The sequence below is a fragment of the Pteropus alecto genome, unplaced genomic scaffold (genome assembly GCF_000325575.1).
Source record: "Pteropus alecto unplaced genomic scaffold, ASM32557v1 scaffold39, whole genome shotgun sequence".
Lineage (NCBI taxonomy): Eukaryota > Metazoa > Chordata > Mammalia > Chiroptera > Pteropodidae > Pteropus > Pteropus alecto.
In genome coordinates, this window is record NW_006443568.1 from 2922748 (window position 1) to 2946421 (window position 23674).

A 23674-nucleotide genomic window follows, 5' to 3' on the forward strand; every position below is an offset into this window, starting at 1 on the left:
GCTCTTCCTTGTAGAATCCTAGGAATGTAGGGAACTAGGTAATTTGATGTCTCAAGCTAGTCTCAAAGAGGAACCTTCTGCTAAGAATTATGTAGGTGAAGCCCCTGTCTACAGTAGGGTATATCTCCAGCTTTCCTTTCAATTCAGCCCATTCTCTTCACCATTAATAACCCATATCCCTGAATAAGCTGTGAAGGTGGTTATCTGCATATTTGGAAAAGAAAACACTACAGCTGCAGCCTTTACCACTAGTTTGGAAGTGTGTGTCCTCGGAGATTTCATGGGTTTTGGATCTACTTGGCCAGTCAGCTCTTGAAAGTCTTCTCTGCTTAAGGGTACTCCTTCCTTTTTGGCATCAGGCCCTCAGGTGAATATTTCCAATGCTTAGCATCTAGTAAACACTAAATTATACAGATCCTGAACTTCTTTGGTTAGTCACGAAAGGAAACTATAAAATACCCTGAGAACGAATTATAATGTCTCTGCATGGTGCATTAACCATCATAGATGCTGTCCTAGGAGATACAAAAGCAGAGAAGAATGCTGGCCAAGGCCTATCTGAAACTCCATCAACTGCATACTCTACCCCTAAAGATGGGTGCCCAGCTTACTCCAGTTCCTCCTTTTAAACTCTCCCAGCAGATGATAGAATTTTAAAGAATGTCTTCTTTCTTCCAACTATCTTAACATTATGCTTTGATTCTAAACCAAAGCAGCACATTTGAGTTTGAAGTAACTGTGTGCTCATGGATTCTTTCTTTTAGGGATTAAGGGGAATGACTGGTATTTTCAGACCTGGGAGATGGGGAGTGTTTATTCTGATTTGGTTTTACTTCTGTAGCTCTAATTTCAATTCATGTTTAAAATTTTGAAAGGACTGCCATTCTGCCTGTTACATAGCTCCTCTGGTTTTTAAATTTTATTATTTTTATTATTTTTATTTTTTTTTGGATACAGTGTTTATTGTCCTTAACTAAGGGTAACCCAAGCCAGCTGGAGACTTATGGAAGTGGAATGAGTGAGTCTTAATCAGAACCAATGAGGCAGCCTTGTAGAGAGAAGCCGGAAGAGCCATATTCCATTTCAGAGAGCTGAGTAATCTGCATCCTGCTGGGTCAGTCTGTGGCTTTTGGCCGAAGCAAAACAGTCCCCTGTGCTGAAGCAGTGCAAGCTTTTCTTCTACCTGTGCATTCCACTTCAGTCTCTTAACTGCTTGGTTTTCGAAATTGCTTTCAGCTGTGCTCTCCGGAGTATGCTTGAGCTGCACCCTGACATTTCTCATCGTGCACTTTTCAAATAACCAGGTGCATTTTCATATTACCCTTCTCTGAAAGGTTAAAGGGAGTGCTTGGCCTCTAAGCTTAGATAAGCACCCCTTGAACAGGGTTATTTGCCTAGGATGGTCAAGGCAGAAGCAAAGGTTTTCTGGCCTTTCCGTGGAGACTTTAGCTGACAAGTATACACTCCTTCCCTTTCCCAAGCTGTTTTGATTGAGCTGTTTCACCTCCACTATTTCATATTTCATGTGGGGGTTGCTGCCTTGGCAGCCTGGCTGCCTCTGTCAGTGAGGAGGGAGAGGTAAAGAGTGAGGAAGGCCCTCTGTATTGATGTGTTTTTCAGGGATGTTCCTGTGTGTCTATGGGGCAGGGGAGAGGGACAGATAGACACACACACACCGAGACACATTTGGATATCCTTATGCCCTTCCTAGAATTAATGTTACTTTTGACGGAGCAGAGAAATTCGGGTATTTTACAGATGAGAATAAGAAAAGACCAGTTTCTGTGGGGTTAGAGAGAGTCCATACTAGATAATTTGGTAGTCAGGAGTATTAACCATTTGCCCAAATGTTTATTTTTGTCAGTAGAATGTGTGAATCACAATCAACTTGAAAATGGAGCTATAAGTAAAAGATACATGTAAGTACATATCATAAAAAATGAAGTCTTTTAAAAGCCACATCTATAGTAAATAAGCCAAACAATATCAAATTATCTGAATGTCAGTGCTGCATTATATTGATGACTTTAACTAAATTACACATTTCTAATATTTGTGATCCTTGGTTCTTTTATATGTGTTGTCTTAACATTCGGTTCCTTAAAATATGCTTACTGAATTTTAATACCTTCTCTAGGATGTTTAATTCACTTAATGATAATTAATATCTAGGTATTACATAATACTATATAGATACATAATTCAGGTCAACAAATACTGTCCCCAGCTAAAAAAACCCACTTCCTGCCATCAGAGTTCACAGTTTGGAGGCTGAGGTAGATGTAAAAACATAAAGTAGCATGATAAATTCCAAGATGTGCTATGGGAACAAAGAGTGGGGCTGGGAAGAGCTGAACCCTGCTCTCTAGCAGGCTGGTGAGTCAGTAATATTCTAATCCCTTTGAAATTCCTTCTCCCGGATTCATTTGAAGTGGTTTTTAACCTGCAGAGCTCTTTTCACTTTTTCATCTCGAGAAGGGTAGAGGGAAGAGTATGCACAGCTCTGTAAAGTCTAGAGAATAAGAGCCTTAAGAAAATTATTTCTGTACAGATACAGATTGGCTTTGATATCATTTAAATAAAGTGGTTCTCAAAAATTCTAAGAATACTAACTACTCACACAGTTTCGCTTTCATTTACACACAGATGAGAAAGCATCTGTAGCTCTGCTTTTTATTTGCTATAAGCAAAAAGTGGTTTGAGATATTTAAGTATTCGAAGCTTGGTTGTATTGAGTCCTCACATGTCCCAGTTCAGCCCACTGCATTTTTTTTTTTTTATGACACTTACATAATACTCCAAAAAGAGAGATTTTTAATGGATAAATCGACATAAACTTTTCCTCTGTTGGCCATTTCTGCTGAAATAACACTTCATGGTTTGCTATATTATTTCCTTATTTCCTCCCAAGCTTACTGCTATTTTATTTAATTTACATCTCTGCCGCAGCCCTCTAAATGGACTTCTCTTTAGAAACAACAAAACCAGCCAGCAAAAAAAAAAAAAAAACCTTCCCCAGAAAACAAAGCAGTGCTCTGATTCAAGGTTCACTGTGTGGGTTTCAAAAGAAGGTTGGTGTGATTGTGGTGAATGCAAATAATTTATTAGCCCTGCAGTCAGAGACAGCAATCAACTGCAAGTTCTTAGCAATAACATCTACAGTGGGCAATACAGGGAATTGCTAGATTCATGACACCACATCTAGGTGCTTTTCTCTTTAGAAAAAACATTTCCTTTCTTTTTAGAAGCATTTTTTAATGTACAGGCCAAAGTTTGTTATCATTCGATACCTGTGATTTTTGAAGTACAAAGACGGTGTTACACAGAGAGGTGTGGGTTCCTTCATGCTGTGGCTTGGAGGCGTGCTCTCCTTGCTGATAGCATTTTCCAGAGTCTTTTAGTCATAAGGTGGTGGGAGAAAAAGCTTAGCAGGAGATTCTGAGTTTATCACACGCAGGAATGTAACCCCCTTCTTACAGTTTTTTTTTTTTTTTTTTAAAGTACATGGTTAAGTTGTTTGCCATCAATCTGCCTTTAAATATTATAAAGCCCTTGAAGACTAGATCATTTCTGAGCAGGTGACTTTATGGTAGGAGAGCTATTTTCAGCTCAAACTTATAACTTGGGTGTGAAAATGGGTTTGGACTAAACCTTAAAAGATAGGTCTTTTGAAACTTAATAACAAACATATCCAATTAATGCAAACTTCTGATTAATAAGTATCGGGTAGAAGCTAACTGCATTAGACTTGTGATAGACTGCTTTCCGTATTTTTACCGAGGTGACTAGAACTTTGAGAGTTTTTTTTTTCTTCATCATTATTTAGAAGAAGGAAAACTGAATGGATCTAGATGTCATCAGTGATGGATGGCTCTTTGCTTAAGTGAACTGGGAAGCTGTTCTCCACCGTTTATTCAGAAGGTTCCATAATGAAAGCCCATCTTGCTTTTGAGTCGAGTGGAGTGGTCTGAAATAAATAGCTCAGCAAACTGAAATTTGGTTGATCCTTTCATGAGGAAAGATTACTTTGAGATTTGAAAAGATTTTTCAGTTTAGTGTTAAGACAGGAAAAGCTGTTTCCTAGTCAGTTATATTACATTCAGTTATCTCCTCTTAATCCATTTGGCTTTTCATCACTCACTTTCTCGCTGCACATCTCTCATCATAACTCCCATTAAGTGCTTTCCCACTTTAATTTGAAAAGCTCTAATTTCTTAGTGAACTGGGAACTTTGCTTTTCTTTCCTGTTCCTCCCTTCTTTTGTCGAAGGCAATTAATTAACATTAAGGTTCTGTCTCAAATGACTAAAACTCAAGTAATTCCATCGTGGAACTAACATCTTTTGCTAGATTTTGTTAGTTTAAAAAAACACAGAATGTGGTTTCATAGTGTAGCGGTTAGCACGTCTGCTTTACACGCAGAAGGTCCTGGGTTCGCGCCCCAGTGGAACCACGGTCCATGGTCTACGGCCATGCCACCCTGAACAAGTCCGATGTCTGATCTCGGAAGCTAAGCAGGGTCGGGCCTGGCTAATACTTGGATGGGAGTCCACCTAGGAAGACCAGGTGCTGTAGGCATAAATAATAATAAAGAATAATAAAGAAAAACGCATAAATTTAAGTAATTATTGGGTAGACTTTTATAATGAACGAATAATTCTTTGAATGCCTACTATATACCAGGTGTTTTGCTGGCCTACAAATACAGAAATGCAAGATACAATCCTAGCACTTAAAGAGGGCGGAGCGTGTGAGGTAGACAAACAAATATGATTCAGTGGGAGAAATACTATGATAGAGGTATATATAAAATATGTGGAAGAGAGGAATCTTGGGATGAAGGTTTTATCAAGGAAGACTTTCTGGAAGAAGTGGTACCTGAGCTGAAATGCAGTGTAATAACAACAAAAGTAATGGCAGCTAATATTTACTGAGCTTTCACTACGTGCCAGGCATTGTGTTAAGTACTTTGCATAACTTATCTCCTTTAATATCTGTAATACCCTGTGAGTTAGGTACTGTTGTCATCATTCCTATTTTTTTCACATGAAGAAATCAGGAAATTTGACCCAAGATGACCTAGCTAGTAAATTGACTGAATCAGGAGTCAACCCCAGGCAGTCTTATGTCAGGGGCCAAAGCCTTACCAGACTTGTGGCGTGGAGGCCAGAAGATAGAGTGAGATGGAATAAAGGTATTGATCGTGATATAAGATTTTCTTTTGGAAACAAATTTTTAAACTCAGTTTTCTTTTTTTTATTTCCATTTGCATTTCTTTTCTTTTTTTTTAATTAAATTTATTGGGTGACATTGGTTAATAAATTATATGGATTTTAGTTGTACAATTCAATAATACATCATCTGTATATTGCATTGTGTATTAAGTCAGATCTTCCGAGGGTTCTCTATAAACCTCACCTTGGAGACTGGATGTATTTTCTCATTAAACCAAGATTAAATGAGGGTGGTTTTTTTATATAGTTCTTTTAACCTGGAAAGTATAGTTATCCGCTTTAATAAATGGGTAGATTAAAAGAACACTTTTCCCTTCTTTTGCCTATAAATATTGCCCCCTTCTAAGAAGCTATGATGGTACTATTTTTCTCTTCAACAATTTGCCACAATCCAGTACCTCTGAGGCTTAAGTGACAGTCTTAAAAGAGGAGGACTTCCTTTTCTGAGTTTTCTTCACTAGAGAAGTGCTACAAGACAGGTTTTATGATCCAGTTGTTGGAAGCTTTTCTTCCCCGCCCCCCTTCTTGCAGACAATCAAGAGTTAATGCGCATAGTGGCTGAGAGGTATCTATTTATTGGTCCCTAGTTCCATAGGGAGTTTGTCCTTGGTCAGAACGGTCTTTGGGAAAAATGGAAACATTACAGTCAAGGGAAAGGAGTCAGAATATGGTAACAAAGCACACGGATTCTTGTTTAGCTGTTAGTTTCAGCAAATCACCTGCACCATAGCATTTCACAAACTGTGCTCTTAACAAAGCTAGGCACACAGCAAAGGTGATGAATAGTAATTGTTTTCTTTTTAAAGGACTGCTTTGTGAGGCTGCTGCCATCTTTCAATCTAACCAGTGTGCAGTCGAAAAAAATGTTGGCCCTTTTGAAAAAGAAGAGAGGACAATGGTTATTACCCTGGCTTTTTTCAAACTTTATAATACCTGATTGTGCTCTTCAAAGGATTTAGTTACCTCCTCTGCCTGGCTTTCTGAATAAGATAACCCCTGCAGGAGATAACTGGCGTGGAGAGTAAAGTGGAACATTTTTTGTGTTTGTTTACTAGTGGGTGTGCAGGTGACAGACATGCTGACAGTCAAAAGGAAGGTGAAGGGTGCCCCCTGGGGTGGTTTGTTTTTGAACAGTTCCTGTGAGTTTTTCTGGGGATTGATAGTATGCCTGCTTGTCTCATTTTCATACGGCAGCCATCTTAGCTGAGACCTACTACTTCTGAGAGAATGCAGACTTCTGATGATAGCTCCAGGAAGACAGATGGTATTGAGCCACTGACTTCAGCACCAAATATAAGGCTTCTGCCCTACCACTTGGTAATAGTGTATTATAATTATCAAAGGAAAGCTTTGAATGGATTCTTGACCATCTTATAAAATTATGAGTTTTCGAGAAAAGAATTTTAGTTTCAATGAATGTTAAAAGTAAGTGCACATCTTGCCTATAAAATGTCATAACCATGTATTGTTTTCCACAGAAACTTGGTTCCCCTTGCTGCCCCCACCCCCAAATAAAATAATTTGCCAACTGCTTTTTTTTTGGTGGGGCATTCTCTGTACTCTCAATCCCGCCATCTCGGCCCTTCCATTGGGATACAATTTGATGAATTTGGTTAAAGTGTGACTCCCCAGTGACCTTAACAGTGTGGCTTCTAAGATAGGGGGCAGTCTGTCTTTGCTTTCCTCTTGGTTGCACAGTTTCCAAGTTAGCTGGAGAAGTTAAGCTTGTTACCTGAGGTTTAAGAATGCCAGAGGCAACAGCACGGTCTCTAAATAATTCCAAAGTTTTTCACAGCTTCCTAAAAGTATTTGGTGAATTTCTTTCTGGCAGTAATTCATATATTCTATAGACTTTTCTACTCTGCTGCTTGGAATTATGAAACCTGGTCTAGATTTATTAGCATTCTGCCTTTCGAGAGGTGGTAATGATAAGTAAGCATTGCTAATTCCAGAACCTCCTGTTTTGGGGATCTTCCAGGTAATACATATGGGAGTTCTATATTCTCTACTTTGCCATAGTTTTAGAAAGAAAGGGATTGGCTTTGCCTCCTATTCTCAGCCTGGCTAAGCTTTCTGCATGCTCCTACCAACAGTGAGTTCCAGACTTTCACAAAGGGTTTTTAGTCTAAGGTTCTACCAACTGTAAGCCCTTTCTTTGTAAGGATTTAATATTGCTTTTGCTTAGGCCCTGGGAGCAGAGCTAGGCTATGGTGGCTTGGGCAGGGAGAGGAACTGATCTAAAATTGACGCTTATTTTCATCCTACCTTTTATCCAAGTTACATCTAGAATCCAATATTGGCTCTACGAATGATTCCCTGCTTCCTCGTTTGGTGAACTCTTTTTCTCAAGAGTAACTACAATGAAAACAATGAAAATTCAGTCTTGGAGAGGTTAAATTACTAGTAAATGATGGACCTAGAGCTGAAACTAGAACCTGTGTCTTTTAACCAATTTAGAGGGTTAAACATTTTTTAACTATCTAATAGGAAGAACTATGATCCACTGAATGGATGAAAAAGAACTGTTTTCCTGCATATTTTTGTTATTGAACATATAATGGAGCAACATTAAATAACTTTTAATAAAATAAAAGTAACTTAGTCAAAATCTCACTAACTAAACATGTAAACTGAGAGATCAGAGCACCTCCTTCCCTTGTTAGGAACTGTTGGGATTGATTTTCTTAGCAGTTTTCTTAAAGTTTCGTTGAGAGTCAACGAAACTCTCCAGAACTCGCATTTTTTTAAACTTCTGGTCACTAAGTGCTTCTGACCGGCTGTCTTTTCCCAGTCTCTATTCCCTTGAGCTAAAACAAAGGATCAAATTGTCAGATAAGATTCACATGAATCAAAGATCTTACCCATGACTAAACTTTGGTAATAATTTTAAGAATAAAAAGGAGATACAAGTGAAGTAGGGAGAGTCTGGAACATTCTGTTTGGACCCCCAGGTTGTTCTTTCTCTTATTGAACATGTTCTCTCTAGCCCGATGAATGGTTGAGATCTCTGAGGCTTCCAGATCACTTCATAAAGCAGGGAGTGTTTGGGATATGAAACACATCTCTGTAGTATAGAACTGTACTACCAGATAGTTCTTTAGCTTATGTGATATTCTTCAGGGAGCCATGGAAGCAAAAGAAGGTCTTTGCAGGACAAACCAGTCCTGTAGTAACCCCACCCCTCCCGCTTTTATTGCCTCCTCTTTCAAAGATCTGGATTTAACTAGAGCTACTAGAAATAATCAAGGAATTAGATTTTTTGCTACCTTCCCTTTGACCCTGTAATCCTCGTAAATTCCATTGACCATTTTCTGTAAATCTATCCCCCAAATTCCATTGGTAAGATACCCTTCGTGATTTGCCTCAAAACTTTCACTCTTTTATACCAAAGATGGATAGACAGCAATCCTGTCATCGGTCCCTAGTCATATATTTCCATCTTCTCCTTTTTTCCTGGTATAAAGTGCCTTAACCATTATGATTTGTATGAGTCCAATTTGACATTCCTGTATAACTTTGTGCTTTTCAGTTTACTTGTACTTATTACCTCTCCCTCCCCAACTTTTCAACTGTGACAAAATACCTTGAGTTACAAATCCCCCCTATACTCACTCAGACTTGTTAGTTAAGACATGAGAGATAGGGAATATTCTGAGACCTGGCTTTTCCTTGGAGAAAGACACCGTTTCCCTCTAGCCTGCGGGCGATGGTTGTGCATTCTCCCATATTCCATGAGTGTTTGGAGGTGGAGCTGATGGCCTTATCACTCCTCACTGTCACTTCTTGAACATTACTCCTCCACTTTCATGTAAAAAACTTCTGCTCTTTGAGGCTTATACCACTTCCTACCGCTAATCATTACTCATCTACCACTTGTCATTCACCCACCTCATTTATTGTGGCAAATGGGCCTCATTTCTTTTTAAAGTTTTGTCATCAGCCTGGATGTCTTCAGAATGACCTACCTGATACCTAGTTGTCTGGTTTCCTGACTCTTTGTTCATTCTTTTTACTTCATGCATATGCATACGTGCATTTATTTGTGCCTTCATTTGAAAAGATTTTTTGAGCACTTACAGTATAATGTGCCAAGTCCTGTGCTAGACTTAGAGACACAGTGATGAGAGTTAAAAACAAACAAACAACCAGACACGGTCCTGTCATCCTGGAGCTTACAGTGTAGTGGGGAGGAAAGATATTGAACAAATGATCATATAAAGAAGTGTAACTTTATAACTGTTGTAATTGCTTTGAAGGAGAGGGGCAACAGGGCCCACAGAGTATATTGAGAGACCTGGCTTAGGATGGAGGTTTCTCTGAGGAAATGATGATTGAACTGAGACCTCATATGAGGAATTATTAACTGGATAAAGAGTTCAAGCTAGAGGGGGCAGCATGTGCAAAGCCCAGTTCAGGGAGGGAGCATGGTTCAGTTAAGGAATGAAAGGAGGCTGGTGGGTTGGAATATAGTGAAGGAGGGAAAACATCATACAAGGTGAGGCCAGAAAAGTGGGAGGAGTCCAGATCAAGATGTCTTTAGGTTATGTTAAGGATTTTGGTCTTCGTTGTAAGAGTCCATTAAAAATCTCATTATTTACATTTTTAAAATTTATTTTTCAAAACATAGTTCATGTACATTGTACAAATTCAAAGGGTATAAAGGATACTTAGTGAACCAACAGATTTCTCACTTTAGTCTCCCTGCTTCCTAGTTTATCCTCCTGAAGGCAGCCATGCCAGTTTCTTGAATATTCTTCCCAAAATATCCTATGCATAATTTATGTAAACATTATATTGTTTTTTTCCCCAACACAAATTGTAGCATACTATACACACTGCTCTGCACATTTCTTTTTTAATATAATGTGTCCTAGATATCATTCCACATCAGGACTATATAGAGCGGCCTTATTCATGCCAGTAACTACAGGATCTTCCTTAATTATTTAACTAGCTCTCTGTTGATGGATGTATAAGTTATTTCCAATACTTTTTTTATTTTAAACAACATACAGTAAGTGTCTTTGATATTATGTGTGATAATATATCTGTTCAATAAATTCCAAATTTAGCTACCTTTATAGAGGCTGAATTTCTTTCCTTCAGAGCACTTACATTGGTTTGCAGTCCTACATTATTATTCTGTTTAATCTCTCTCTCCCTCATCTACATTATGAGCTCCATCAAAGCAATTCCTAGCATGAAACAGATGCTCAGTAATATTTATTGAATGGATGAATGAATAAGGAGATAAGGATAATAGCTAGGGTGCCTTATTAATCAAACCTTTGAGGTTATCTTTTATACCATACAGAAACAATTTGCATCTCTTTAAAAATCAAAATAATTTGCAACTTATCAGTCTTCCATGAGTTAACAGCTAAATTGAAGCTCTACACAATAGTAAATAGTAAGTCAAACAAAAGTACATTCTCTTACGCCAAGGGTTAGCAAACTTCGTTAAAGGGCCAGATAGAAGATATTTTAGGCTTTGTAGGTCTTAAGATAACTGTTGCAGCTACTTAACTCTGCCATCATATAGAAAAGCAACCATAGACAATACATAAATAAATAAATGTAACTATATTCTAGTAAAAATTTATTTATAATAATAGGCAGCATCTGGAGTTGGCCCTTGAGCCATAATTTGCTCTTCTGGTTTACTGAATCAGGAGTGATGTCTCTTTCATTCTTGATATTGTTAATTTATGACTATTCTCTCTCTCTCTCTCTTTCTTTTTTGTCATTAATCTGATTAGAGCTTTATCAGTTTTATTAAACAATGAGATTTTGGTTTTGTTGATTTTCTCATTGTTTTCTGTTTCATTGTTATTTTTATCTTTTCCTTTCTTTACTTATCTTAGGTATAATTTACTCTTCCCTTTATAGCTTTTACGTTGGAAGCATAAAAAAACATTTTTTTTTTTTGCTGTTAAAGTTTGGTTTTTATTTTTCCAGATCTTTTTTAATGCATGTAATATATATGTACAAACAAAAAAGCTTCATTTTAAAAAATATAAGACCATAATATGTAGGTTTTCTGTAACTTGCTTTTTTAACTTAACAAGGTATCATCTATTTCTATGGCTGTATACAGAACTCTACCTCATTGTTTTTAATGGCACATAGTATTCTTTAGTAACTATTTCCATATTGATAGATTCTTCAAATATTTCACCTGTACAAGCTATACCATAATGAAATTCTCATAAGCGAGCTTTCCATGTTAGAAGTACACATGTTAGAAGTATATTTTTAATAACTGTATAATTTATTGAATATCTCCTCTTCAGTGCCCAGTAGGAATAAAGATTAACTGCTCTATGATTTACCACGCTAACTACAATTGATGGCCTTTTCTTTGTTATGAATTTTCTTACACTGTTTAAGGGCTGAACTTTGTGGAAAAGTCTTCCCACATTAATTACATTCATTAGGTTTTTCTTCAGTGTGGATTTTGTGATGTTCAACAAAGTCTGAGCTGTACCTGAAGGGTTTCTCACCTTTCTTACAATGATAGGGTTTTTGTCTAGTATGAACTCTCTGATGTTTAATATGAATTGAGCTTTCCCATTGTCATTACACCAATTAGGTTTACTTCCACTATGAGTTTTCTGATGTCCAGCAAAAGAGATATACCTGAAAGTTTTTCCACATTTACTATGGTGATAGGGTTTCTTTCTTGTATGTATTCAGTTGATATCAGTTGCGCTCTTTCTTCCTAATGATTTTTCCACATTCATTAAACTAGTATGGTTTTTCATCAGTATGGATTTTCTGATGTTCCAGCACAGTCGAGTTACCTCTGAAAGCTTTCCCACATTCATTACATTTAAAAGGTGTTTCTCCACTATGTATTCTCTCATGATGAGTCAGGGCTGCTTTCTGAGTAAAGGCTTTCCTACAGTCTTTACATTTGCAGAGTTTCTGACCAGTATGAATTCTCTGATGACTTTTAAAGGGACACTGTTCTTTCTGAAAGCTTTTGCACATCCATTGCATTTGTGGAGTTTCTTTCTAGAATGAATTCTGTGATGATTAATAATTATTGCATGCTTCTTAAGACACTTTCTGCATTCAATACCTCTATAAGGTTGCTTGCTTATGTGAATTTTATGATGATTTGAAAGAGACGAGCTATTCACAAAGGCTATCCCACATTTACATTTATTAGATTTCTCACCAGTATGATTTCTCTCATGGCTAATAAAGGGGGAATTATATTTGAAGATTTCCCTGCATTATAGCGCTTCTTCTCTGTGGAGCTTCTGTCCTCCCAGTCCAGGCCTGTATCAGTCATGACACTTTTTGTTCGCTCTTCCAGAGCAGATCTCTCAGAAATATTTGCTGTAAGGTTGTCAGCTTTGCTTCAAGCCAGTACTTCAGCACTGCATAGGGACCTGATGAAACTTCTTGCAGCTTTGTACAGGGCTGTGCCCCTCACTCCATTTGGGCAATTAATTTTGGTTGGGAAGAGAGAATCCACACAGACACCAAATTCCCATAATTTTCCAGCATGTTCCTATACATGTCCACTGAATAACATGCAGGCATCTCCATTCAATATGGGTAAAGGACATAGCCAGATCTCCAAATGTCAGTAATTCCTGGATCTAGGGTCTTGGTAGTCTTGGAGGCGTCTGTCTCCTGAACTGTTCTCCCAGGCAAGGGCAGAGAATCCTGCATAAGCCAGTAGTTCTGAAGGCCAGAAGCCCCAAACCAAGGTGTTGGTAAGGTTGGTCATCTGAGACTCTAGATAGGATACTTCCTTGACCCTTCCTAGCTACTGGTGGTCACTATCAGTCCTCGGCATCCCATGGCGTGCAGCTGATTCACTCCAGTCTTTGTGTCTGTCATCACATACCGGTCTCCATGTCTCTCTAGATCATTGATTTTAGGCTTCTTTTCTAAAACAAGCATTTAAACTTATAAATGAATGTTCCTCCAAACATTGCTTTAACTGCACCCCACAAATTTTGATAGTTGTGTTTTAATTTTTATTTAGTTCAAAATATTTTCTGATTTTCCTCATGCTGTCTCAACCTACAGTTGGCAGAAATTAGTAGTCAGTCAAAGACTGAAGGAGACCATTATCCAGATGTCTAGAGCTCTTTCTCTGTATAGCTTCCTTTTTTCTGGTAGTTTGTTCCAAAATTCTAGCTATCACAGTCGCCCTGAACTCTTTCCTCAGTTCAGCAAGGAGTTTGCTTGGGGTCTCCTTCCCTGTGCCACAGTCTGGAGCTGCCTCTGTGCAGAAAGCCAAGGTGGTCGCAGGGCTCACTTTGTTCGTTTCCTTTTTCTCTGGGATCACAGTCCTGGACTACCTGTTCAGTGTCTAAAAACAGTTGTTTCATATATTTTGTCTGGTTTTCTAGCTGCTCATGGTGGGAGGGCAAGTCCTATGACAATTTCTCCCTTAAGAGCAGAAGTGGAGGTCACAGTACATTTTTTTTAAAGTGAAGTAAAATATAGTGGCTTACAGAAAAGTGCAAGTTATTTTTATCTATGTGGACTCTTCACTATGTTAAATATGAGAGAATTATTCTGAGAAGAATGATGGAAAGTTGATATAAAGATAACTGACAGTAGTTACTGATGTAACATTTTATTAATATCAACAAAGTCTGTACACTCATATAGCTAATACCAAGATTCATACCATTGGTTACTATGTGGGAAGATGGGTGAGGAAGTGAGGGGTATTTTCTATATCTCTTCATAGCTTTTTTTTTTTTTTTTATTTGCCATTTCTTCATCTTAAGAGGGTTCTCTTTATTTCTGGCCTTCTAAATTGCCTTGGCTGGTGTTAGGTTGGTACCAGTGTATCTTTAAAGAACAATGGTAGATTGGCTTCCCTAGCGCTTGCTCAGCTCAATAATTCAGAAGCCTGCCATTATTTTTTTCTAATCTCTCAGTTCACTGGTGTCCACATTTAGTACGTTGGTCATTTAGTAAGTATTTCTTGGGAGTCAAGTTGGCTTTGGCTGATCGTCAGGTTGTTGCTTTAGTTAGTCACAGCTCTTTTCCAGTTATGTGTGCATGCAGACATGATTCCAACTCTTCAGTGCTTTGATTCCACTGCATATTTTCTCTATATAATTCTAAAATATACTGTATGTTATAACCACAGGGCCAGAGTTAGGGTGAAGAAAGAGGAATTGAGTGTACAACATTTAAGGAGGCACTCAAGGACCGGTGAGCCAACCTTGCACCTACATAAACTTCTTGCACCTTCATTTCATCTGAGAATGAGAGCCTCCTTAAATTTTGTGCCTGAGACACCTCTCTTGCTCACCTTGGTTCTGGCCCTATGTATGGTGGTTACAGACATCTATATAAGTAAGACCTTAAAATAAACTCTGAATAACAACTTTCATTTAGAAAATGCTTTGACTTTCATCTAAGAAAACAGAAGTGAGGTAACATTTCAGGAAAATCGATGCCATACCTGAAGTAAATCAATAGCCCAAAAGTTTAACCATAAGTAGCATTAGCCAGAATTTTGAGCCATGTTATCTAGGTTAACCACAGTAGGTCACTGTTGTACTTCTGTTCCTTTACTTCTTATCATGATCTGGCTCGTTATTCATCTAGCAGAATCCCTCTCCTGATTAAAATTTTTGGTAAGCTTGACTATTACTCTGGCCGATACCGTGATATGCAAAACCACTTAACTTCGGCAAATGGTTAGGAAATGGATGAACCTGTAACCTGCAAGAGTACTCAGTTTGTGTTCCTGCCAGTTCAGTGGGGGAAGTAGTCCAGCTTGTTCAGCTACCTGCCCTTCTGGTCCCATAGTCCTCACACTGTCCCTGAGAAACGCCGTGGAGGTGAGTAGGAGATCAAATGGTGGGACTCTGCACCCTACCCCCATCCCTCCATACACTGCCACCAGAGTAGCTTTTTTTATTCATGTTTTTTCCTGTTTCATGAACTCAGTTCTTTGTAAAAGGCCTACGTGGAAGGGACTCATTGAGATGGGAACCAGTGATAAATATGGAGTAGTATTTCTATATGCTAAAATATCCTGAGCTGAAAAACACTCTCTTTTGCTTCTTCTGTTCCACTTGCTAGACAGCTTTCCTACTGTCTTATAAACCAGTCTTCAAAATAGCCTCGAATGTTGGCGTTCAGGGCTCTTTGCAGAACAGCAGTCTCTGTTTTTATTTCATCCTAAAATATTTTCATTCTTTGTTTTTAGATGCCAGTGAGAGCAGGTGCCAGCAGGTGAAGACACAATTTGGAGTTGGCGTGAGATCTGGGGGAGGAAATCACCTCTGGCTTCTTGAAGGAACCCCTTCTCTTCAGTCATGTTGGGCTGCCTGCTGTCAGGATTCGGCCTGCCATGCCCTTTGGTGGTTAGAAGGGATGTGCATTCAGGCAGACTGCAGCAGGCCCCAGAGCTGCCAGCCTTTTAGGACAGATTCTTCCAATTCCATGCTGGTGTTTTTAAAAAAATCCCAAACTGCAGATGATTTGGGCTTTCCACCTGAAGATGGTGTACCACATATTCTGGGACTAGATTGGAGCAGGGCATCTTGGAGGAGGCAGAGCCCTCCTAGAGCTCCACTCAGGCCTACTGTATCTTCCAGTGACCAGCAGAACTTACTCAGGAAGCTTCGGAAGAGAGAGAGTCCTAGTGAAGAAATTACACCTGTAGTGACACAGCATTCTGACGTGAATGACTCCAAGGAACTAGGTGATCAGAATATCAATGGCTCTGAAGAGGTAAGCATGTTATGAATAAGGAGCAGAGAATCTGTTAAATCTGCTTTTATTTTTGGCACACATGAGCAGTGAAGCTGGTGTTTGTGGGCAGCGCTCCTGGGCTGAGGAGTGTATGTATAAAACTGCTTGGTGTCATCTTCGTGGGTGCTGCCCAGATGAACAAAGGTAATTTGACCTTAGAAATGATGTTCACTCCATGCAAGTGTGACCATTGTTTTGGTAAAAGCAGAAAGCTGCTCATTATCTAGTCTAAACTGTTTCTTGGCTACAGGTGAGTGCTGCTGTGTGGGTGTCAGTCTCCACCAACAATTCTGCAATGTTTTCTGCCAGATTGCAAAACACTTGATTGATGTGGTTGCAGTCAAGTTCTCCTTGCCCTTCTTCTGCCTCTAAACACATTCCTTATGAGGTAGTTTCTATTCCAGTCGGAAGTAACCATGCCTGGTACCGCAGATTAAGACCTGGCCTGCTGAGCTGGGGAGCCAGATGTGGCCATTAGCCAAGAGGTCTCGGGTGAATTCTCACCAAGCTTTGTATGCCAAGGGAGATACCACCAGTAGAGTTTATCCCACTTATTATGTTTCTTCACTGTTGATCTTCCTAGGCAATGATTAAAAGGAATGACTCAACTCTATGCTCTGTCTCCCTTGATTGCTGTGACTTATTTTTGTATTTGTTTTGTCCTAGTTTTCTCTATCAAGTTGAAGCCAGAATGAGGCTTCTGCATGCCAAGCACTGTATGTGCTAATCATTGTACTATGTCATTTCGTTTAATTTTCATAGCAATATTTCCAAGTAAAGTGTTATTAGCCCTGTTTTACTGATGAGGAAACCCAAAAAGGTTAAACAGTTTGATCGTGCAACTAATGAACAGCAAACCTAGAATTGGAACTCAGATTTAATATTAAGAGAAAACCTTTCAGCGCAACATTAGAGATATAGTCTTAGGCTAAATAAGTCCATAAACACTTGTGGACACTTATTATCAATGTCAGGTACTTTTCTAAGCATTCGAGATGCAAAGGTAAACAAGACATGCCTTCAGAGAGTTTACAGGCTAGTGGAGACTCAGAAGTGAAGATAGGTATTTACAACAGTGTATAATAATTGCATAAGTAGATTTATGTACACAATACAGTAGGAACACAAAAGAGGAAGTGATCCACTTGAGCAGTCAGGTGGTGTGTATGTGGTGTGACTTGACAGAGATATTTAACTTATTCTTGAAGTATCTGTAGGATTTCGCTAAGGGATTAAAGGTAGTAAAAATATTCTGGATAGAGACACAGTGTATGCAAAGGCTCAGTTAGCAAATTTATTATATGCAAGGTACTCTACTAAAAAAGGCACTGGGAACTTATGGTAAATAACATGAACATGATTTCTGCTCTAACAGACCTTACACTGTAGGAAGGAAAACAGATATTACATTTATATAAGTAGCATTAGCCAGTAATAAGTAAATAATTACAAGTTTGATGCAGGTTATGAGAGGATTAGTGCAGAGTGCCGTGAGAGCATCTAGCAGGGACTTAATCAAGACTAAAGAGTAAGGGTGGGCTACCCTAAGGAAGCAAAGTGTAAGTTTGATGTAGAAGGAGGAGTTAGGGAGAGAAACAGACTGAGAGTATTTCAAGAATAGGGAATAACAGTTTCAAAGTTCGTTAGGTGCCCTAGAACATGGTAAGATCAAGAAAGAGGTTGAGAGAAGTTAGTTTTATTTGCCAAACAGCAAGAGAACTAGTGGGGAAAAAAGAGGCTGAGGGGCTTAAAAGAGGAAGATTGAGGCCTTCTTAAAATATTGGTCTTTATCTAAATCAGGGAACGATATGATCAGACGTGTTGATGTGTAATAAATAGACTGGAGAAGGGCAAGAATGTACATGAAGAAATCAAATAGGAGGCTCTTTAGGCAAGGAAACCGTTGCACTAGAGAAGGAAGCTGAAGGTACGGGAAAGGGGCTAAACAACAAATAATCCCTTAGTTCTCAACCTTTAGCAGGTGTCAGAATCACCTGGAGGTGTTATTAAAAACAGATTGCCAGGCCCCAACTCCACAGTTTCCAATTTAGTAGGTCTAGAGCGGGGCCTGAGAATTTGCATTTGTGACAAGGTCCTGAAGAGTGCCGATGCTGCTGGTGTGGGAACCACACTTCGAGACTCATTGACTGGTAGGGCAAGTGGGTTAGAATCCAGATCACAGAGCACAAGACTAGCCTTAAGCAAGAGGAGAGAGATCTCCTTCACTGTGATAGGAAGGAAGAAACGGGTGGATATAGGTTCAACTAAGGTGGGTTTTTAGGTTCGGTAGAAGGAAATTGTGATAGTTCTCATCTTGTTCCTGTTTTTTTCCTGATGTGAGATAGTTCTGAGAGCAGAAGCAGAGGTTGGTGGAGTGGGGATAAGTGAGTAGGGGCAGGACAATCAGAGGTTTAGAGAGAGTGGTAAAGGTCTGAAATAGCCATTGTGAAGAGTAGAAGATGGCAGACTAGGTAAGGAAATAGAAGGATTGCTGGGCAGCATTGAAGTTGGAGACCATGAATTTATCAGAGTGGTGCTGACCTTTATAGTTGTATGACTCTCTTCAGTAGCTCTCAGCATCCTTGTCAAGAAAAGGCTGACAGTTTGATTCATCCAAGACTGGAACTTTGCCAGTCTTGTATAGAAGGAAATTGGAGCATGGAAATCAAGGTTGTCGTCAAGAGAGTGGATGAAAGAGAGAGTATTAGAAGATAGGAAAAGAGGAGAGGTAGATAAGGGTAAAGGGGGTCAAATATATGGTGACGGAAGGAAATTTAACTTTCGGTGGTGAACACACAGTGCAGTATCCAGATGACCTCTTATTGAATTGTACACTTGAAACCTATATAGTTTTATTAACCAATGTCACCCCAGTAAATTTAATTTAAAAAAAAAAGATTGCAAAAGAGGCAAAGACAGGAGGGGCTGACAGTGATGCGATAGAGGAGTCTGGCATTCAGAGGTTTTGATGATGGGAAGCAGATATTGTGAGTCCTGGAAGGACAGGAGGTAGTAATCAGGGAGTAGGATAGTTGAATTATGGTTTTGGAGGTGGAGAAGTTCTGGTGATTATAGGATCGAGGGTGTAGCTATAGAAGAGGGTTGCTGGGGTTGAATGGAGAAGAAATTTATTGGCGACAAGGAGCTCAAAGAACATGTTAAATGAGTTATACATGTTGACATTGAGATAGACTTTAATATGATGATTGCAGCAATAGCTGATGTTTATTGAATGAGCACTTACCATGTGCCGGTACCATTCTGAACCCTTTACTTGCATTAACTCTTTTAATCCATACAACAAATCCTATGAAGTAATCTCTATTTTATAAACAAGGAAACTTGGGAAAAGAAAGGTTAAGGAACGTGGCCAAGGCAACAAAGCTAGTATATGGTAGTACTAAGACTGAAACCCAGGCAGTCTGATTCTATCCAGAGTCTGTCTTCTTAACTCTTTAGGCAAGGACTTGGGGTGAAGAGGAATTTTGAGAGCCGGGTGTCAAAGCCATCAGTAAAGTAGGAGGAGTAATGAGTAAGTTGGAAGATGACAGCTATGATGAGAGTGGAAGCGTAGTGCAGCAAGATGACAAAGGAGAAGAAATTTTTACAAAGAAAGTAGGAGAGTAATGGTTTGCAAAGAGCATTGGGAAGGGGAGCAAATAAAAGAGCAACTCACCTTCAGTCCTCAGGTATGGGAGAATAAGTCATCATGTTGCCGAGATACCTGGGAAACGACGTCCTCAGGGAGGGCAGGCTTACTGTTAAGAAGAGGGGTCAGGGACTAGTTTATGGGCATGTGACCTGTGCAGTTGTATAAGTCTCCACACTTAGAAAAAGGCTCTGTTCTTGGTTTAATGCCCTGCTGTCGTTGTCTTTAAATTCTCAATAATTTTTGAACAAGGGACCCCCACATTTTCATTTTGTACCATATCCTGCAAATTGTTTAGCTTGTCCCGCAGGAGGTATATGGAATAAAATGAGAAATGACTGAGCACATAGGTGACTTTTTGATCATGGAGTAGAAATTCTAGACAATTTAACGGAATTTTGGGGAGAAAAAAGGAGGTTAGGTCTCATAGGAGAGAAAGTATAGTTGATTATAGGGATAGACGTTTAGTGTAGTATATGTTGAACAACTGGGTTTTCCCCCCAGAAAACAAAACAATAACAAGCCTTGAGTTGTAAATTTTGCCATTTTCAATGGCATAAGTACTACCACTGTGACCAATCAATATCAAGCTTCCAACATGAAGTCGCTGAACACAGAGTTGGGAGAGGTGGGCCCAGTCAGCTCAAATGAGCTAGCTCTAGCACGCTACAGGATAATTATGGCCAATAAAATTAGAAGTAGACCAGTAAAATTAGAAATATGGTAGATTTAGGCCTGACAGTTTCCTGGAGACTTGGGCCTTACAGAATTCAGGTGTACACTAGAAGGAAGGTCCTGCGTTGGCTGAGGAGCTCTTTTTCTTCTTTTTCATCAGTTGGGCAGTGGCAAGAAATTGCTGCTAGTGAACAAGATCTCAGGCTTTATGGTCTAACATGGAAAGTGGAGGGGTATGGGGGGAGGAATATTGAACTTGAACTCTGAGCCCCCACAATGGTAGTGGGCCTTTGTGCACAGAGGCATTACATAGTTTGGCATTGCATGTTGAGAACAGAAAGCATTGCCCAAGAAATGAGTAAGGTGCAGTTTCCAGATCCAGGTAAGTTCTATTTGACCTTACATGCTATGCTCAGGAGCTTCTTAGCCTGAAGGCCATTGCTAGCTCTTGAAGGTGGTAGGATCACCTTGTACATTCAGAATAACTTGTAGGCATTTCTTTTGGGAGGGAAGTTGGAGTTCAAACTTCTACTTAATGCACTAGGGAAAGGAAGAGAAATGTGTACTCTGCAGATCTTCTAATTAGGGATGACTGGCTAGCAGCACTAGTTGTTTCTAGTTTGTACTGTTTTCACTAAGGTAGGTCAAGAAATTCTGCATCGAAAGTGGGAAAAAATTGTATCATATATTGCTCTTGTCTTTCCTGAAATGCCTGCAGAGCTGCAAATGCCTTGTTTTGTCAGTAGCATATTTTGTTCTTTTGGAAACACACATATATTGTATGCAAGAGCAAGTCTTGTGGCGCTTTTGCAATTCCAAAAGTGGAAAAGAATATCACCAATTTATTCCCCTTTCAAGGAGAAGCTGGTACTGCTTGGATTAATTACTGCATCCTTTCTATGCCATGAACCTCTGAATTGTTAGCAGGAGGAGCATAAAGGCTTGTTGATTGGGTACTGGAACATTACCCAAACAAGCATTTCAGCCACTGGCAGTTGCTGCTAATCCTGCTCTGTGAAAAGAGAGGGCATGTTCTCTTTGAGCCCAGGAAATGAAAGTCCAATTAGTTATCCCTACATATAAGGTTTGACTTCAGGAAGACTGAGAGTCCCTCTTTCTACCATCACCATCTCCCTGTTTCCAGTTAATAGTATTTCAACTCCTACAAGCCAGTGGCTTTTTGTGGAATGACTGAGAGGATAAATGAGCCAAGCCCTTGGACACATCTCTGCTGACTTTTTTCACCAAGGAGAACTCTTGTGCTGACGCTACATAAGGCTGGAGCTTACCTCTTACCAGGAGGTAGAGGCATGGGGTATTGGCAGCAACAAAGAGCCTTGCATAACCAAGGACAGAAACCCAAGCAGTTCTGTTTCCCTTCATCTGAGTTTTTGGGTTTTTTTTTGGTTTGATTTGTTTTTCAGGTTTTTTGCTGGTTTGATTTCTTTTGGTTTTTATTTTTAAATCTTTCCTTTAATCCTTTAAGGCTAGTGAAATTTTTGCCAAGGGTTCATTTATATTCTGGCTATTATTTCCTGACAAATTTGGAATTTCTCAGAGCCTAGTTTTTTCCCCCAGATTCTCATCCTCAGTTATCTGAGCAGCAGACACCAAAATTTTTTTTAGCCCTAAGCCCCCTTCAGCCCTCTGGCCTGTATAATTTGTATGGGTGTCTCACCTCTCAGTGACCCAGGCCCTTCCAGTACTGTATGTGTCTATGTTCACTATGCCCTCCCCCAATCCCACCTCCCTGCCCCATACTGATTTTCCATGAGTGTGGCTTATTGCATCAAGAGACAACCTAGGCAGCCTGTTTCCTTGTATGGGGGTGTGCAGAAATTCCTGCTATTATACTTTCAAAAGTATTAGTGACTGACTCATAATACCTTTACTTTTTTTTTTTCTTTTAACCATAGCTGCCCACTTTCTCCTATAATCTCCTAAGTATTCTGGTTCCTTTATCTGCTTATCTGGATTTTACTATGTGAAATGAATTTGAAAATGTGTTTGTTGGCTACTATGTAGGTTAACTTATAAAGCAAGAGGCCATGAGAGTTTTGGGGTAAATCCATTAACAGACCCTTGCTAATTGGCTGAACTTGAGCTATGGGAAAAAGGTCTCACCAAAGCAGCTGTCTCTTAGTTAACACTCCTGTCATCTTTCCCTTTTCTCCCTTCATGATAGCTTTAGTTTCTCCGCGGAGACACTAAGAAGACCTAACTTGGTAACTAACTACTACAAACATAAACCCTGCCATATTCTCCAGACCCGTCTTTATAGTTGCTCAGAATTGGGTTGAGAAGTGTCTTTAAACCCCACTGGTTTTGCTAGTGTAAGAAGACATTGTCTTTCCTCAGTAGGATTTTTGTTCATGACAATGGTAGTTTTTTTTTAATACAGCTGTGTCTCAAATCAAAATGTGTTGGAAGCTGAATTTGTGTGACTCATTCTTTAATATTAAGTAGACCCCAGGGTTGCGTGCGTCTTACCAAGGAGGGCCCCTAGCAGAACTGTGATGATGTGACCCAGATCAGTGTGAATATCCTGTGTGTGCCCTGCAGTCTCCTACTCAGAATGGAAGAGCTCATAATGGAGAGTTTTCCAGTCATCTTGAATTATGGTATTAATCACTGGGGCAGGTTACTTGGTTTGGAGAGGGCGGCCCCAGACTGGTGGTGAGGAGAAGCGGAGGAAGTGGAGAGGTGGAGAAAGGGAATGTGAATAGAAACCTTTCATCATTCTGAATAAAGCTTCTTTGAAGAAGAAATAGATATATGTACCTGGGGCATGATTATATGACTGATAGTTTGTTTAGAATTGGATTAGTTTTTATGATTTCTGTCAAGTGCCAGAAAAAATTGCCTAAAGAAATTTCACCTAAGTGTCACTGACCCTATATCATCCCTTGAAAATGTCACTATTACTTCACAGTTTCTGAAGTAAAATAATTTTCTCCATATCTCATTTTCCTGTTTCTTTAAAAATAAATGATACTACTAAATAATAAGTTGTTTATTTAAAAATACAGATCTGTCTGCCTTACTTAAAAATATTCATACTTCTGCTTCTTGGAATTTATTCTAAAACAGTAATTCCTAAATAGCTTCGCACACAATGACGAGATACTGTTTATTTAATAAAAAAAAGTAGAAGTAATCTGTCTAATAAGGAGAAAGTGGACAATGCAGCTATTACAAATATATATTTGTTTGCATGAATGGCTCTTTTGTTACTCCCTTCTGCTTTCCACTCCAGCCACACCAAATGTTTGCTCTTCTGTGGACACCATACTTTTTAAAGATAGCTTTATTAAAATATAATTGACATATAAACTGTACATGTTTAAAATGTACGATTTGATTATCTT

The 23674-nt window shown here is 39.1% G+C and overlaps 1 protein-coding gene and 1 pseudogene across 5 annotated transcripts in view; both read left to right on the forward strand.

Moving 5' to 3' along the window:
* Positions 1 to 23674, forward strand: part of KIAA0319L (KIAA0319 like) — an 87043-nt gene that overhangs the window by 13212 nt on the left and 50157 nt on the right. For 4 of the 5 annotated variants that reach the window (XM_006924251.3, XM_015598824.2, XM_006924250.3 and 1 more), the window contains exon 3: positions 15435 to 15961. In XM_006924251.3, coding sequence (XP_006924313.1) covers positions 15435 to 15961 — 527 coding nt within the window. Of the gene's footprint in view, positions 1 to 1864; positions 1920 to 15434; positions 15962 to 23674 lie in introns of all 5 variants that reach the window. The other variant, XM_025041293.1, reaches the window with a different exon arrangement.
* Positions 4462 to 4577, forward strand: LOC112473020 (annotated as a pseudogene).